At 51.3% G+C, this 16,456-nt stretch overlaps 1 protein-coding gene across 3 annotated transcripts in view; it reads left to right on the top strand.

Annotated features, from left to right (window-relative positions):
- The first annotated feature begins 905 nt into the window (after positions 1 to 905).
- The window catches only part of CNTFR (ciliary neurotrophic factor receptor), a 202,884-nt gene continuing 187,333 nt past the window's right edge, over positions 906 to 16,456 (top strand). The window contains exons 1-2 of one of the 3 annotated variants that reach the window (XM_017819120.1): positions 965 to 1,074; positions 3,200 to 3,373. Coding sequence is in view for 1 of the 3 variants with exons in the window: in XM_017819118.1 (XP_017674607.1) it covers positions 976 to 1,074 (99 nt within the window). In the remaining 2 variants the exon portion in view is untranslated. Of the gene's footprint in view, positions 1,075 to 3,199; positions 3,374 to 16,456 lie in introns of all 3 variants that reach the window. The other 2 variants (XM_017819118.1, XM_017819119.1) reach the window with 2 other exon arrangements.

The raw sequence follows: 16,456 nt of genomic DNA, 5'->3' as shown, positions 1-16,456 counted from the left end.
GAGCGCAGCACAAGGGGACACATGTGACAGCTCTCCGACTTTTCCTATGATGTAGGATGCTCCTACATGCTACAGGGGACCCCACAGCAGTGAGGGTATGATAGGTGGGCAGGGTGGGCTTGTTAAGCACACACCAGCAGGTTGTGTTGAAGTGGGAAAGGTGGGTGCAGGTGTGGGTGAGCTGCCTTGCTTGTGCATCAGTTGTGTGAGAGGGGTGCAAAAGCATAGCCCATGTGTGTGTTGTGTGCTTGGTTGTGCAGTGTTTGTGAGAGGGGTGAGTGATGTCAGTCTGCATCTGCCTGTGGCGCTTCCACTGTGCACTCCAAGAGGGTGCTTGCGCGAGAGAGCGTGGCACTCATGAGTGGGGTGCGTGCAAGGATGCGCATGGAGGTGTGCACAGAGATCTAGCTTTCTCTTGGGTCTGCATATCATGATGAAGGGGGTGTGTATGTGGAGGGTGCATCATGCAAGACCGCGTGTGTGCATGGGGCACACGTGAGCGTGCGTGTGCACCTGGGGGGACTGCAAGGCTGCTCCCTCCATTCGGGGCAGCATCTCCGAGGAGGTGGGGAGACTTGTGGGGATTGCTGTGTGTGCGTGGGGGCTCCATCCCCACAGTGCTTTCACGAGTGTGCGTTTGCACGGGTGCTGGTGGGGTGCGCGTGTGTGCCGTGCCTCCCTCCGGCTCAGCATCCGTGGGTAAGAAAAGGCGGTGTGTCCGCCGGGGCGTGAGCCGGTGTGTGGTGGTGGTGGGGAAGTGTGCGTGCTGGTGGATGTGTGCGGATGTGTGTGTGTATTTGTGAGCATGGGGTCTGTGTGTGTGTGTGTGTGTGTGTGTGTGTGTGTGTGTGTGCGGGCGCGCGCGGCGCGGCGGGGCCGAGAGCGCGTCCCCGGCGCTGTGCCGGGGGGTGCGGGCTGAGCTCATCGCTGGCTCCCCGGCGCTCCTTACCAGTGGCTTCTGCGGTCACATGGGTTATGTGCTGGAGTTTAAAAGAGCTTATACCCCCCGAGCCGGTGCAGAAGCAGCCGGTGGTTGCATGGGGTAGTGCCGAGAGCGGCGGCAAGGAGGGCGCCGTGAGTACCGGGCGGCAGGGGCCGGTGGGCGGCACGGGGTGAACCCCCACCCACGGGACGGGGGAGGCGGCGGGCGGGCGCGGGGGTCAGCGGAGGCGAGCCCCGGTGCCCGCCGCCGAGGCAGGCGGAAAGAAGGGCGGAGGGGAACGCTTTCTTCCCCCGCATTCGCCCCGGTCTGGTGTTCGCTCCCGCCCTGCAGCCGCGCACCTTTCCCCAGCGCGCCCGCGCGTCTCCGCGCCCCGCCGTGGGCCGCGCGTCCACCCCCCGCGAGGAAACAATTTAGGCAACTTACTTTCCTGCTCCGACGTGCGTGTGTTCCCGGCGGGGAGGGATGGGGGGCAGGGGACCGGCGCGTCCTCGCACCCTCCGGGGCAGCGGGTCCGCGGTGGGGCGGCGCGGCGGGACCCCCCGTCCCCTGCCCGGCGGGGTCGGCATCGCGGCCGGCACCAGGTTGAGGTTTGAGAGGGATGAGCCCTCCCTGCGGCAGCGCACGGGGCTGGAGCCGGGACTGCGGGGCGGCTCTTTGTAAACCGGAGCCCGTGGATTTCCTGGGCGGGAGAGCAGGCTTCTTCTCCGTCTCTCCAAAGGCGCAACCTGCCTTTTTCTCTGCTGTGGCCGTGCTGATTTTTTAATTTTTTTTTTTTTTTTCCTGAAGGGGTGGTGTGATTTTATACAAAAAGCGTCTGCATGGCTCTTCTGGGGAACTGCTCTCCCCGGGCTAGGCATGCAATTCATCCCGAGCATGAGTGCGAGGGCTGCTTTCCAGAATTGCATAATACACACCGATCCCTTTGCTGCACAAAACTCCCTGACATTTCCACATTTTGGTGACTTCCCCCACTGCAATCTTAAAAACGAGTTGTGACTCCAATCAGCTCGTGAGCCAATTTGTGCTGCCTTCGCAGGGGACGGAACCAGGTCTGCATGTTCTAGCTTCCCTGGCTCCTCTGGCAATTGTTTCTTTAACTGCTAAACTTTTTTGGTATAATGATCAGCACTTCTTCACTTTCTTATCCTTCCCCACCCCATGCTTATGGACATATGTGTAGGGTCTGTACAGAGTGCAGGTTGCAGAAAGGTGATTGCCTGCAAAACTACTTGATTTCTTTTTCTCATCTCTTTGTGTTTTAATTTGTGGGATAGTCACGGAGGTCCTTTCCTCAGATGGCTTTTTGCTCAGGAACTTGCTGACTTCTGCTCAGATTTAGCTAATTTAACTCTGATTGTGCCTGCTCTCCGTGCACCATGTTGTGTACTTCTGTGAGGGACAGGATCCACATGTGTTGCTGCTGGTCCCACTGGCTGTGTGTGCAGGCAGCGAGGCACGGACTCTGGCTACTTCCTGCAAAATGTGCAAATATATGGGAGCAGCCTTTCTTGCTCCTAGCTCCATGTTCTGCTCCTCCATGAGGAGTTAGAGCTTTGCCGTGAGATCTGGAGATGTGCAAGTGATGCTTGTGTCTGACCAAGCACCTCACTGGGACAAGGTCCTGGGACCAGAGCTCTCTGGGGCTCACTGTAGAGGGTATACTTTCCCAAGTCAGGCTTTGGAAATGAAAGCCTCATGCCTGGCAGACTTTTTTGCAACAGCCCTTTAGGATAAGTTTATCAGAGCTTGTTTTCAGAGCAGGCCAAGCCATGATCTAATGATCGTGCATTATCTTTTGTTTGATTTACCCTGAGAGGACCCAATCCTGCCAGGACACTGCATCCCCCTCCCCATCTCCATGGAAGGTGCTCAGCACTTCCTGGACTTGGAAAGAAGAAGCCCTGGTACCTCAGAGCCACAAAGCTTCTGATGCACATACACATACAAATAACGGTGCAGCCAAGGCTTAGCTTTCGGAGATGTGGCTGACTCTCTGAAGCCAGCAGCAAGAGTTTTGTGGGTGCAAGCCCCAGCTCCTAGCCACTTTCAGTTAATTCCCTGCAGGCTGGAGGAATGCATCCTGCTCCAGCTCAGGCTGGGGCTGGGTGTGTGCCTGGGGAGCCTGTCTCTCAGCTCTGTCATTTATTATTGCTGCCGCTGCCATTACGCCTGACAAATGGGAGTTGCTGAGTAATGTGCTGTTTGTGTGTAAATATCTGAGTGCTCGCAGCTGAGCTCACTCCTGCCACTTTGCAGGAAGCCATCTCAGCACCTTTCCCCCTGTGAAGACCAGGGAGTGCAAAAGCATCCTTCTGCGGGGACCTTCCCACCGCTCCCGGCAGCTTTAGCCTTCGCTCTCCACTGCTTTCCAGCAAGCGTGAAGCCTCCATCCTCTCCGGTTATCGTGGCGGCCCTGCTGCTTTCCTGAGTGTGAGTCAGGGGTGGGAAAGGGCTGTGTGTGTATGTGTGCGTGCGTGTGTGTGTGTGTACGTGCACACACTTTCTTAGGCTTGGTTAATCCCAAGGGTCCTTGTCCTGAGCAGAAAGAGTTTTGGGGACTTTGTGTGTTTTGGTGGAGACAGTCGTGCATAACTAGGAAAGGAGTTTTTGCATTGGTTTGGGATTTTTGTGTTTTTTTGCCTGCCTGCTCAGCCCTGAGTTCCCCCTCATTTCATCCCAATACTGATGAAGATACTAAATTATTCTTTCCCATATTGTTTTCATCCCATTTGCAGATTAGCATCCAACTGCTTCTTGCAGTCAGTACTTGCTCAGCCCAGCAAGACTGATCGCAGCTCTTTCAATCTCCCCTTGTAAATCAATTCCCTCTGCCTCCTGATCATTTTTGTCACTCGTTTTTCTGAAATCCCTCCAATTTGTCCATTTTGTGTCAGTGACGTATTCCTGGCCCTAAACATGATGTATACCAGGCATGGCAGCGTGAGGGAAGGACACCTCCTCCCCTCCCACCCCGCTGGGGCTTGTGATGCTTTGTCAGCACTGAACTGAGTTACTTCCCCATTATTCTAACCTATAGTCCCTGCTCGGTGTTGCAGAAGAAAGCAGCATACCCAGGTCAGTGCCCTGGGGAGAATTCCTCCAAATTTTGGTGATGGGTTGCTGAGGTTTGCTTGAGTGCTGCGAGCAGATTCTGAAAGGGGCTGGTGGTCTAGGCGCTGTCCCTGGGGTGCCTCTTCCTACAAGAACTAATAGTTGAACAGGCGGGATGAACAAAATAAGAGAGGGCAAGCTGCGTCAGGGCTGCTGGATGGATGGGGAAACTGAGGCACACGTGTTTTCTGTGCTTCTTTTCAGCACATACCTCATGTTTAGGTGCTTGGTATGCAGGGTCTGGTCCCTGTTGCACTCATTAGTGTTGCAGTCAGCATGGGCATTTCCCTGGGAGATACCGGATCTTGTCATTTGGTCAGAGCAGACTGGCTGAGTTCTAGGCTGGTTTTGTGCATTGCTTTTCATGCTCATGACCAGAGCTTGGATGCCACAGGTGCTCTCAGAGGGAGAAAACAGGGAAACAAAGGCAGTGGTGTCTTGTATTCATGTGCTTTGAAGTTTTATCATCCCAAAGCCTGACCTCCAACCATGGGAGCATTTCCATTCCCTGGAAGGGCCGTGTCCTTCCAAGGTCCATCTATTTTTAGGAGGAGTTGTATTCTGGACAGTGTCCACTGCAGATGCTCTTTGCCTCCTCCTCTTGGCCCCTCGCCAGGGACACCGTTTGGGCTATCTGCTGGTGGGGCAGACCTCGACAAGGCTCCTCCAGAGCAGAACAGAGGTGGCACTGTGCTGGGCATGGGGACACTCAGGGGGCTATTGCTGCCCAGGAGTGCTGGGGAGGGCGCAGCAAACTCACGCTGCCCTTCCCGTGAACTGTTGGGAAGGGAATTTAACTATGGTCTGGGTACCAGTAGGACACGGTGCCAGCTTCACTGTGGGATAGGCGAGGGCAGTGCCTGGGCCAGGTGGTAGCCGGTGCTTGGTGGTGCCCAGTGTCGGTCCGTTCGCCGGGATGACACTAGGGGGCACGAGATCTGCTGGAATTCCTTTGTTGGGGATGGGAAAGGAGGATGCAAAGCTGCTCTTGACCCTTAAAGCCCCGTACATCATTCCCCTGCACGTTTTGTAGGAGTCCGAGTGTTAAACAGCAAGAGCTGCCCCAGGTAACTAGTCCTGCTGCCAGGGCAGGAGACAGGTCTCCGGATGGTGCTCCACTGGATCTGTCTATTACTGGCCGTGGGAGCAGCAGAAGTAAGGATGGGAGCACTCAGCCGGAAACATTTCCAAAGCGAGGAGATGGTTGCAGCCAGAGTGCCAAGGAATCTCTGGGGAATCTGGGAAATCCAGGAAAACACCTAGCATGGTTTTAATGTCTCTCCAGAGGCATTGTCCAGAGCAGGGGTTAGGTTCAGGGCTGGCTTTCAAGATGCAGCGTGTTACAGTTTCATTTTCTGCTGGTTGTTAAGTTCATGTGTGATGTCTCCTCAGGGTCATGTTTTCCCAAAGCAGCAGAAACTTTAGAGAGTCTGATATAATGAATGGTTCTCATCGTTCTGAAACATTGTGTGTGTGTGTGTGTGTGTGTGTGTGTGTATTATACGTGTGTCCATGATATATCTGGGTAGGGTGCAAAGAACATGTTTTTGAAGATATGTTTATGCATTTCTGCATATGTTCAGCTGTAATATTGTCCGCTGTCCGTAAGATCTATTATTCCAGCTGTGAATGCGTGTATGTATATTAAAACACTGTATACTGGAGTCTTTCTCTCTTGTTATAACAAACCTCATGGAAAGCAAATAAAGAGACATTGTTCTCATAGCAGGCTTGCAAAGGCTCAATATATATGTTCTACGAATTTTGATAGTTTTTGTTCATCATGTTTGCAGTTATGATGGTGAGTTGTTGTTGCTTGTTTTGGTTTGTTTTTTTTTTTTTTTGGCTGTCTTCTTAAAATTTTGTGCTAGTGGGAAACTGAAAACATTTGGATCGTTTCAGTTTATTCATTACCTAATGAAAACAGAACTCGACCTTCTGGATTCAAATGTTGATGCTTGATAACATTCTGGCGTATTAATTTCTAAATGGTTAGGGTTTTTTTTTTAATGCCTTCTGTTGCCACATACCAGGTTTCTTTGCTGGAGCACTGCTGCTCTCACAAGCCCCCGGGCAATATTTTTAGTAGGACACTGACGCATCGCAAACACTCCTGTTCTCTGAGAAAAGGCTTTGCTGACTGTTGTTGAAAGTAGCACTAGGATGGCTAGAAACGAGAGATCAGAGGAGGACGATGCTGCTGCTGCGTCAGTGCGTTTGCTTTATGCCTCTGATGGAGGTTTTCTGTCAGGCTGTGCAGGTGCGTGCCTGTGCGGATGTGAGGGCACTTCCCCAGCTGGTTTCTGAGACAGGACTGAGGAGCAGGGGTTTATTTATTTTGAAATGCCTTGTGAAGTGGAAGGAGGTCCGGGAAGAAGTGCCGAGTTTACTTTTAAGTCAATTAGGGATCGTTTCTGAAGGCGTGACATGGTTTGAAGAGGACAGGGTGATTTGTCTGAAAGTGTTACCTAATTAGAGGGTATAGTCAGGGCTCTAATTAGCCGTGACACCCTAAAGATGTCATCGAAGCCCTCTTGAGGCACTGCTGATCCGGCATGGTGGCTGTGAGCTGTCTGGTCAGTGTGGCCACGCATGGCCGGAGCTGCCGCCCTCTGTCTCAGAGGCAGCTCTGACGGTGCTGGAAGAAGCTGTTTTCCTTTCAGGTGACTTGTGATGCCCTCCGGGGCTGCTGCCAACGTCGAGTGATGCTCATAAAATCACAGAGTGAAAGAAAAGCTGCAGCAGTTGGAAGAATTAATACCGGTGCCCATTATGTGGGAAATCTCTCTCTTTTCTCCGGGGGAATCACTTTCTGCTGCTCCCTGCCTGGGGGAGGCTGGAGGAGGAAGATCGTAAGGGTTTGCAATAAGTGACAGGGTACCAACAGCTGGTGGAGGAATCGTGACCCCTTTCTTAGCATTGCCTGACAGAGGGGACATGGGATCAACTGAAATCTGGCTTGCCCAGACCTGGTTGTATTTAAATACTATGCAACACACCCTGTGAGGGGGGGAACTGGTGCGGGAAGTGATACAAGAAATCCTTGGTGAGAGAAAGCCTGCTGGGAAAGCTTTGTCCTGATGCTGGAAGCAGCTTGCAGCCTGGACCTACCTCCACTGGACCAAACCTGGGTGGTGGGTGGTTGGTGCCCCTGTGAGAGGAGGGGCTGGGGGTTTCTTCCTCTGGGACTGCTCTCGCTCCCTGTTCTTTATCCATCAACACCATTGGTATTTACTGAGTTGGTTCAGTCTGCCCTGTGAGGAGAGGACAGTATGAATTGCCCATTCCCACCAGTGGTGCTAAGAGCCAGTGGGAGCCAGGTAGAGCCAGGGAGTTGGCTGGTGGATGAGTGTGAAGAGCAGGGCCTGTTGTCATTCCCAGCATCAGTGAGCAAAAGCGTTCTCTCCTCTGTTAGGATTGAGGTCCCCATTGCTGTCAGAGCCTGCTGAATTGCCAGGAGAGAGAAGCAGTGGGTGGCTCAGACCTCCATGGCAGAAAGGAGCTACTGTTACTCCCGTTTCAATGGGAAGAAAAGGAGATCCTCAGGGCAAGGATGTTCCCTGTGTGTTTCCTCTGTACTGTGGGCAGCCTGCCTCTGCGGAGGGGCTGGTGACCCTGTGCTTTTGTAGGTAGTATCACCTGCTTCTAAAAGCAAACACACAACCAGGCACATCCCCATGCTAACAGCTACCCAGGGATGAGCCTGCTTTTAATTATGTAGGTGTTAAACTAGTGAATTGATTTTGTTCACGAAATTGCAGCCTGGTATTTTCCTGATTCTCGTGGTCTCTCGTGGCTTTTCCAGAATCTGGAATACATATGAAAGTAACTTGCAGGACTCTGCCATGCAGGGCTGACTCATACAGCTATCCCTACTCCATGCTAATGCCATGGTGTCCCAGTGCTGCAGGGGGGCACACTGCATTTTACGGTGCCATGTTATAGGTGATGAATGGGGAACTCCCTTTGCTAGAGCTTTACAAACTAATCAGTACAGAAGGACAGATCGGCTGCTGCCCTCCTGCTTGGAGAAGCAGGCTGGGTTGGGTACTCCAGGGCCAGGCATGAGATTTGGTGGTGAAATTAATAAAGCAACCTGTATAATAAAACAAATTTATACCTGCTTGTACCATAGGCACACTCTGCACCATGGCCCTTTTGTCTAGGGCCTAAAAAATGCTGGTGATAATGAGGACACATCCTCTCCTGTAGTTAGAGGTGGTTCTCAGATGCGAAGGGCAGGCAGCCTGTGCCAGACTTTAACCAGTGTGTGATTTACCCTCCCCTGTGAAACTGGACTAAGGTCTTGAAAAATAAATATGTTAAAAAGAAGGATAGAGAACAAAAGGCTGCTGCTGCTCTGAAATTCGATAAAAAAAAAAGCTCTGTCCAGTCCTCTGGGCTTCTCACTTAATGAAGAGCTCCAGAAATAGCAGCATTACAGTAAAGTGCACCCACAGATAACTGTGGGTTTGGGGAGGGGACTGCTTTGTTCTTGAGGCACCTGGATGAAGTGTATTTTGGATATTTATGCTCCCTAAAAGGTGGGTTATTCTCGCTCCCTGAATCTGAGGCCATTTAATGCTGTCTGGGACCTCTCAGCTATGAAATCCTTGTCTAGCCTCTTGTCTCTCCCTGGCATGCCAGACACCCATATGGGTGGGAGGCTGTTGGATTTGGGAACCCGGCTGGTGGGGGTGGGAAAAGTCACTCTGAGCCGCCGATGCTGTTTTTCCCAGCTCAGTTCAGAGTGGTTTCCTCTTGTCCCATATCCTGGCCATGTGCAGGGCGGCCGATTGCCCACACGTGTTGCACAGACACGTTTCCGTGCTGGCTCTTTGTGCCTGCCCACCTATTTTCAGCTGGGGGAGCTGAAGCTGCTCTTTCTTGTGATTCATAAAAAAACTCTCCCTCTGGATGGAGTTGTCTGTGCTTTTATTGACCTGGTTCCGGGAATGACAGAGGCTTTTCCGTCTCCTGGATGCATGATTTCTACAAGGGCTCTGGAGCAGGGGCTGGCTCTTGCTGCTGGTGTGTTTCCAGTCCTCCTAACATGATTAGTTTGACAGGCCCATTGGTATGTTGGCAAGTCTAGTTTTTATTTCGTGCATGAAAGTGAGTGCTATGGCAGGGCACAGAGCACCAGCTAATGCTGAAATCTGTGCAGGAGGGAGCATTTTGGCAGGACAATATCTTTGGCCATGCCACAGATGTGCTATGTCACCTGGCAGAAACTCCTTGCCCTCTTGATGGGGCATGCCTGTCATGTCCCAAGTGCCAGAATGTTTTGGAGGGTCCTCCTTTTTGGCTGCAGTTGGAGTTGTTTTGCCAGGAGAAGGTGCAGTTTTAGCTCTGCGAAACCTAAGTGTTGCAGGATATCCCAAGCATGCACCTGGGGACTCCCATTGAAGGTATTCATTCTCCAGAAGTCCAGCCAGCTACTATTAACCATTTCCCATTGGTACACCCTGCTTGCTGGGCTCCTGTTTTGTGAGTGTTGTCCTCTCACAGCAATGCTGAGACATACCGTGTTCTTGGGGCTTGCTTAGATGGGATGAGGACTGGAAGGGCAATCATCAATTCTCTGTACCCCCACTGTGTGCAGTGCTTTTTCCTGGATAGACACACTTGCTGTCCCCCAGCCCTCCTTGCTCTGGATCAGCCACTGGCTTGTTCATCCTGCCAAGCGAGGATAAAGAGTTAAGTTCCCCAACAGCCATTGTGGGTCCTTGACTTCAGGGGCATGCAGTATTTGTGCTTCCTAGTTTTGGTACATCTTCACCTGCAGTCAGGCCAGCAATGCTGGGGTTTTTTTTCCAAGCAGGGCTGCCTTATGCACAGGGGAGAGCCAGCTGTGCACTGATGGACTCACTGTCTCCCCAGTGCTGGTAGAGGAAGGAAGGAGATGATGTGACTTGCCCAGGTCAGAAGAACCAATGGCAGAGGACATGTGTTGATGATTTTGACTTTGCCTCTTACAACAAGGAATTGTTCTGGCCTTTCTTTAGGTCTCGACCCAAATTAAGGGTTTGACTTACTGCACCATCTGCATTTAGGCTTGGAGGGTTCCCCAAGGATGCTTGCTATAGTGCATTACCAGGGCTAGCCTTTAACCTTGCCACCTCCTGGGGTTACAGGGAAGCATCATTGCCCGCAAAGAGAGGAAACTGAACTTGGAGTGGCTTTGGGATTTCCTTGAGGTCCCAGAGCAGAGTTGGTGGCAGAAAACCAGATTTCTTGAGTTGCTAACAGCTCATGCCACTGTGGGAGACATTAGTAAATACTGAGTAGACCAAAGTAGGGCATCCACCTCTCTGTGCAGCACTGTGCTTATCTGTCTGTCTGTCTGTAGTGCTTCTGGCAGTCAAGCCCCCGAGATGACATTTAAAGGCTTTACAGTGTTTTCTCTCTTGCCAGTTTCAGATCAAATTTGCTGAGCTGTCAAGCTGAAGATGCTTTTCTCTTAAGTGCTGGCCTAGCAACAGGTCATCCTGCTCCATTCCTGCCTTGGAGGAGTCCAGCTGAGTTCATCCTGCCTCCACTGTCACTGGCAGTGACATGTGGGAGCTGGAACAACAGCTCTGCTGGTAGATGCATGAAGAGAAACAGATTTTAGCTTTCCTTTCCCCCGTTGATCAGGCCATTCTGGAATGGGCTAGTGGTGGGTGTTTAAAACTAGAAGACAGAGCCAGGTCTTGCTCTGGAAAAGAGTTGCTGGGATGGAGAGGGTAATGGTAGGGACTTGCATGCAATCCTTTCCTCCTCTTTAAGCCTGCATCTGACCTAGGCCTTAGAGGCAAGCGTGTGTGCAATGAGCTAGTGGGCTCTCAGCAGAGTCCCAGCAGGCTGGGTGTCTGCCTTGAGACAGCCAGGATGAGTGACACTAATCAGTGTCTCACCCGATGGATTTCAGCTAGGAAGGGGAGCACTTGTCCGTGTGTGGTGAGTAAATTGCTCCTGCGTCCCTGGAGGCTGTCACTCTAATGCTTTGCCATGCTCTGCTGGCGGGGACTGGCACCAGAGGATGCCTCTATTGCTGCTGTCTGCCTTGGGGACAAGCACAGACACGTGTCTCCAGCTGGAAGTCAGCTTGGGGAGTGGAGAAACCTCCCCAGAACATGCATTTGCAAGCTCTGGTGTGTCGCAGTCCCTCCCAGGCAGTCACAACCTTCTGCCACTGCGTGAAAGGGAAGGCTCAGTGCCTGTTTCCTGCATGAGAAGAGGATGGTGTTCCCCCTGCTCTGGAACAGGGAGCTGGGGGTGGCTGCAAATGCTGGAGCTGGAGCCAGAGCCATCCCTTGGTCCCAGCACCAGCAGCCAGCTCCAGCTTTATTCCTTGGAGCATTTTTGAGGGCTTTGTGCTGTTTGGTTTTAAATCCATCCCCTCCTCTTGTGCAAGCCTCCTCTCTGACCAGGCATGATGGTAAAGTCAATCCTGAGGCAGCTGTAGTTCACTGGCTTTTACTACGCTCTCACCTCCCACTTTATAGTCACCAGACCCTGCTGGGAGCTGTCTCAGCTGTCCCTGAGCAGCATTTTTCAGCAAGGGTGGCAGTTCAAGAGAGTCCCACATAACTCAGTGGGGTGATCCCAGTTTAACCCAGCTGATGGCCCTCTTTCAACCCCAGCCATGCCCGTGGAAGGCACCAGGCAGCTACTAGACAGCAGAGACATGAACTGACCTGCATCTTGGCTTTTAAGGGCAGAGTCAGTGCATATGGATGGAGCAAGGCTGTGTGACACAAGCAATTACAGTGTTGGCTTCAATGACCAGAGAAGCCTGAGGTTGCTTTTGTCACCCAGACTAGGAAATGGAGGAATTTCATTATTGTTCTAACTCCTTCCAGAAGTAGTTCAGATGCCTCAGCAACAGGCAGATCTTTAAAATTGAAAAGAAAAACAAAGGACCTCTCCTTTTGCTGAGTCCTGTCCAGTTAACCCTTTTAGTCATACCATGTCCAGATGATGCGACTGGGCTCCATGGGGCTCAGGATCATGTCTCTGGAGAAACCCTTGGGCACAGCCATGTCCACAGAGCAAAAGGACAAAATCCTCCTGACTGCAGATTTGAGTTGTGCCCTAAGTAAAGGTTCTGCCTTGGCAGTTCTCAGTTTGAAAGCCTGCCTGGTCACTGTCCCTCCACAATTGCTGCCGTGGACCTTAATTTTTCCCAGATTTCTGCTTCCCTTTGAATATCTCTGCTATGGATCATTTTCCTTGCATGTGTTAGCTGGTATTTTCCCAAAGCTGAATCTTGTGCTATTTCCTGCCTGTCTTTCTGTGCTTCCTCTTGCTCCTTCTTCTGTTACACCTAAACTCACCTTGGTCTTTTTTTCTGCTCACTTTAGAGGAGACTGTTTACCCCTTTTCTTCTGAAAGGTTGTAGGAGGGGAGAAATTGGCCATTTAAAAGATGAGGAATCCTGTCCACCTGTATCTTGCTTAGCACCTTCCCAGATGGAGAGAAGTGACTCAAGACCCATGACATCAAGGGTGGGAGGATAAATCAGGTGTTTTGGGGATGGGGAGAGGCTTGAAGGGCAGGAGCAGGCTGCTGAGGCTGGTAGCAGTCCGTAAGGTGAAGCTCCTGGTTGTGGCAGTGAGGTAAACTAGGAGCTCCTGTACCAGGAGGTGTGAAGAACCACTTATGATGGTGCATAAGGCTGAGGCAGTGAGGCCAGGCTGGAAGGGTGAGAGAGTGTCTGCTCTGTAGTGTTGGGGACCGGGGAGGAGAAGGTGGGGGGCAGGGGTGTAAAAATTAATCAGTTGGTCCTTTAGCAGTGTTTTTCCACAGTTCTCTGTAGATTCCCAAGTGGAAATTTATTTTAGGCTTCAAGTCACCCCTGTGCAATCTGTTCCTCTAGCTGTGGGTGATGCTAATGTTGAGGCTGTATGGAAAGTGTGCGATAATTTTTTTTTTTTGTGGCTCCTTGTTTAGTTCTTGACTCTTTAATTGATAGCTGTAGTCTTTTATCTCTTCCAGCTGCTGCGCTTGTTTTTCTCTCTTGAAGGAGAAAGGGACTACAAGGAGTGGGACAGGATTGCTGCAGGTCCACAGGCCCCTGCAGTGTGCCCTGAGCTGGGGACAGAGCACCCCCAGTGTTGGGTCCTCTTGCTGTACCGTAATTCTCATGTCACTGGCTGTGCTGCGGCACCTTCAAAAGATGTGGGCAGCCCTGTCTGTAGGAGGAGGCTGAAATGAGGTTTCGAGAGGATGGAGCAGAAAGGGTGGCTTTTCGTATCTGGACCAATGAGCCCCTTTGTATACACTTTTCTTCAGACCTTGCCTTCCTTGTACCCTTCATCAGAGTAGCAGGAAAACGCTGCTTTTCACAAAGCTGGGTGCTGGGGGACCACCGCCTCGTGCTATAAGCTCAGGAGCCAGACAGCAGCTTAAAGACTAAATATATCTACCTCTGCAGCTCTTGGCTTCCACAAAAATAAATCTTAAGGAGGTAACTTTTTGCTGTGCGTTCTCAGGGCTGGCTTTTCTGTAGTTTCCACTGAGATAGCATTTGGAATAACACAGCCAACCAGGAGTGGAACAGGCCTGGAGCTGTATAGAAAGTGATTAAGATAAGGCAGGGTTATGATTTGGCTGTCTGATCCTGAAGCTTTGTGCATTATTTAGTGTGTGTAGCAGGAGGTCAGTAGCCTCCTGATAATTTTCATTAGATTAGTCAAGCAGGATAATCACCTGCTCAGGAAAAAACAACTTGACACTGTCTGTTCAATAGTTGGGGTTTAACTGAAAATAAATAGTCTTGTAATTATAAGGACATTGTCAAGGTCAAGAGGCTCAAAGGATTCGTTTTCTTTTTTCCTCTGGTATGTTTACAGAGATGCTGCTATTCTTTGTGAGATTTTTTTTTTCCTCCCTTAAATTCAAACCAAGAGCTTCAGACCTTTTAAAAGAAATTCAACACTTCCACAGCAGTGGACGTGAGTGGTGTTGCAATAGCCAAGTGGTGCTTGTGCCCTGCTGCAGCTGAGTGACCCCATGCTAATGAGCAGAGATCTTGCTAGCGAGCTGGGATTGTGTGCCGCTAGCCCAGGCAGACCTAAACGGGGATAGAGATGCTCTTCCCTCCTCTTCTGGGCTAATTGTGGGGTGGATCCTGCCCAGGAGACGGGGCTATGTGTTGTGCCCTGGGCTGTGGCAGAGGGTATCCCCTCCTTGGGAGTGGTCAGCCCAGCACGAATGCCACCCTCTAGAAATGAGAGCTGCATTACCTCCCGCGTCTGACTTTGCTGCTGTAATTAGCTGAGGCTTTCAGAAAGCCCAGGAAGGAAGATGTGGGAGTGAAGCTGATGCCCCAATCAGTACTAACGGGCTCTGCAAAGGGTACTTTGCTAAGGAAAGAAATAGGATATTAAAGCTGGGGTTGATGCCTGTGCAGTGCTAACGTGCCTGCCCATTTTCACCCTAGAAGGGGTTGCACTTGCTATTTGTTTTCTTCAGTCATATGCAATAATAAAGCCCAGAGGGATCTATCTTTGTACTCTTCTTAATCTGTCTGGCTGCGGGACTGGTACTTGCTGGGTGAGATCTGGGTATGGCTTGCAAGTGTTGAGGGTAGATTCAGAGCTGGTAGTACCAGCCCAGATTGATATAGAGCTTGCTGTGTCCGTGCTGATGCTGTGGTTCCTTGCCAGTATGCTGCAATGGCAGGTTGCCTTGGTTATAACCAAGCAATGGTGTGGAATATATAGGGGAAGCCCTCAGCTCTCTCTCCTGAGCTCAGCTGCAAACCAGAAGAGCTCCTGGCTGTGCAGGGAGCCTTCAAACATGGTAACCTATATGGCAGAAGAGGCAGCGTTTGCATGCTTATGCTGGCTGTGCATGTCTCTACCATGGAATAATTGAGCTGATGTCGTGGCCACACCGAGCTAGTGTGTTGAGTCCTTGCTGCCTTTGTTTTGTTTTGCTCCCGGTCTAATTGCTCATAAGTGAGGATTCTTGTCATCTGAGTTGGTGGGGCTTGTGCTCAGACCATCTTCACTAAGAATCTGCTGCTCTTGTTCCCTGTCACAGGCTTTGACAGATGCCCGAGGGAAAGCGAGGGCATGGCTCGGCCTGATGTGCCAAGTGACTGATGGTGTGGTCTGATGACTGATGCCATGCGTCTGCAGCCGGCGTGCGGGTGCTCCTTTGCTCTTCTTCCGTGGGAGATGGGAAGGGAGGAGGCTGCCTTGACAGCTTGTTTGGAAAGCAAAATGACTCCAGGGCTGGATTTCTTCTTCCCCCTTCCCATCATCTTATCTCCCCCTCTCCTTTTTCTTTTTTGCTTGACAGAAAAAGCATAACTCGTCTTTAATTGGTGCTTTGTGCCTGTCTCCTGACAGAACTCAGCAGAGAGGGGGTTGGCTGGATCAAAACAGCTCGAAGTTGTGAGCTTCTTATATGTCTGGCCCCCCTGTTTAAAACAAAAAAACCCCAACTTTTATATCTAGCCCCCCCTCCCATTGTAAGGCAGTTCCTCGAGAACCATAAAAGCAAAGTGGCGGATGCTGTTCCAAGTTCTCCTCAGACATCCTGTTGAGGAGCCTGATTGACGTGGAGAGCGTGTGGCTGAGCACAGCACACCACACACTTGACCTTCTGCTGAGCATGGGGTTTGGAGCATCTAATTGGCATGTACGTGTAAGGCTTCAGAGCATTTCATCATCTTCCAAATAAGACCTGCCTGAGCCTTAAATGCAAAACAAATGCAAGGTGGACCAAGCAGGGAAGGGGCCTGTACTCCTCGGGCAGTGCTACAGTGTGGTGGCAGCAGGGTGAGTAGACTCAGCCATGCACTCATTCAGCAGTGCTTCATCCTGTGTGAGCAGGACAAAAGCAGGTTAGAACAGTGCCTCTGGTCCCTTCAATTGCCCTGATGTGGTTTGCTTCTCTGTTGAACATCTGTGATTATATGAGGCCAGGTAGCATCTCCTGGGTGGGGGTGGTGGGAAGAAGCCCATGCCCTTGTGCTGTCTTCAAGCTCCAACTCTGGCAGAAAACAGCAGTAGGAGACCCACTGGAGCCTTTACAGGCTGGGCTCACCCTGGTCTTTGCAGAGCAAAAGCACAGAATCACAGAATGGTTTGGGTTGGAAGGGACCTTAAAGACCATCTAATTTCAACCTTCCTGCCATGGGCAGGGACACTTTCTATTAGACTATGTTTCTCAAAGCCCCATCCAGCCTGGCCTTGGACACTGCCAGAGATGGGGCATCCACAACTTATCTGGGCAACCTGTGCCAGTGGCTCACCATGAAATAGTTTGCTGCAAGGTGTGGCTTCTCTCTGGTTGAGCGTTCCTCTCTCCATGGGGCTCCAGCTCCTCTCCTAGATTTTTGGAAAAGGCAGGGTGTCTCCTAGTGCTGCTTATTCCAGCCCTGCCTGTTGGGGTGGCTTCCTG

This window comes from Lepidothrix coronata, unplaced genomic scaffold, assembly GCF_001604755.1.
Source record: "Lepidothrix coronata isolate B3197 unplaced genomic scaffold, Lepidothrix_coronata-1.0 Scaffold72, whole genome shotgun sequence".
Lineage (NCBI taxonomy): Eukaryota > Metazoa > Chordata > Aves > Passeriformes > Pipridae > Lepidothrix > Lepidothrix coronata.
Note: the sequence above shows the minus strand (reverse complement) of the source record. Positions and strands in the feature narration are given on the sequence as shown.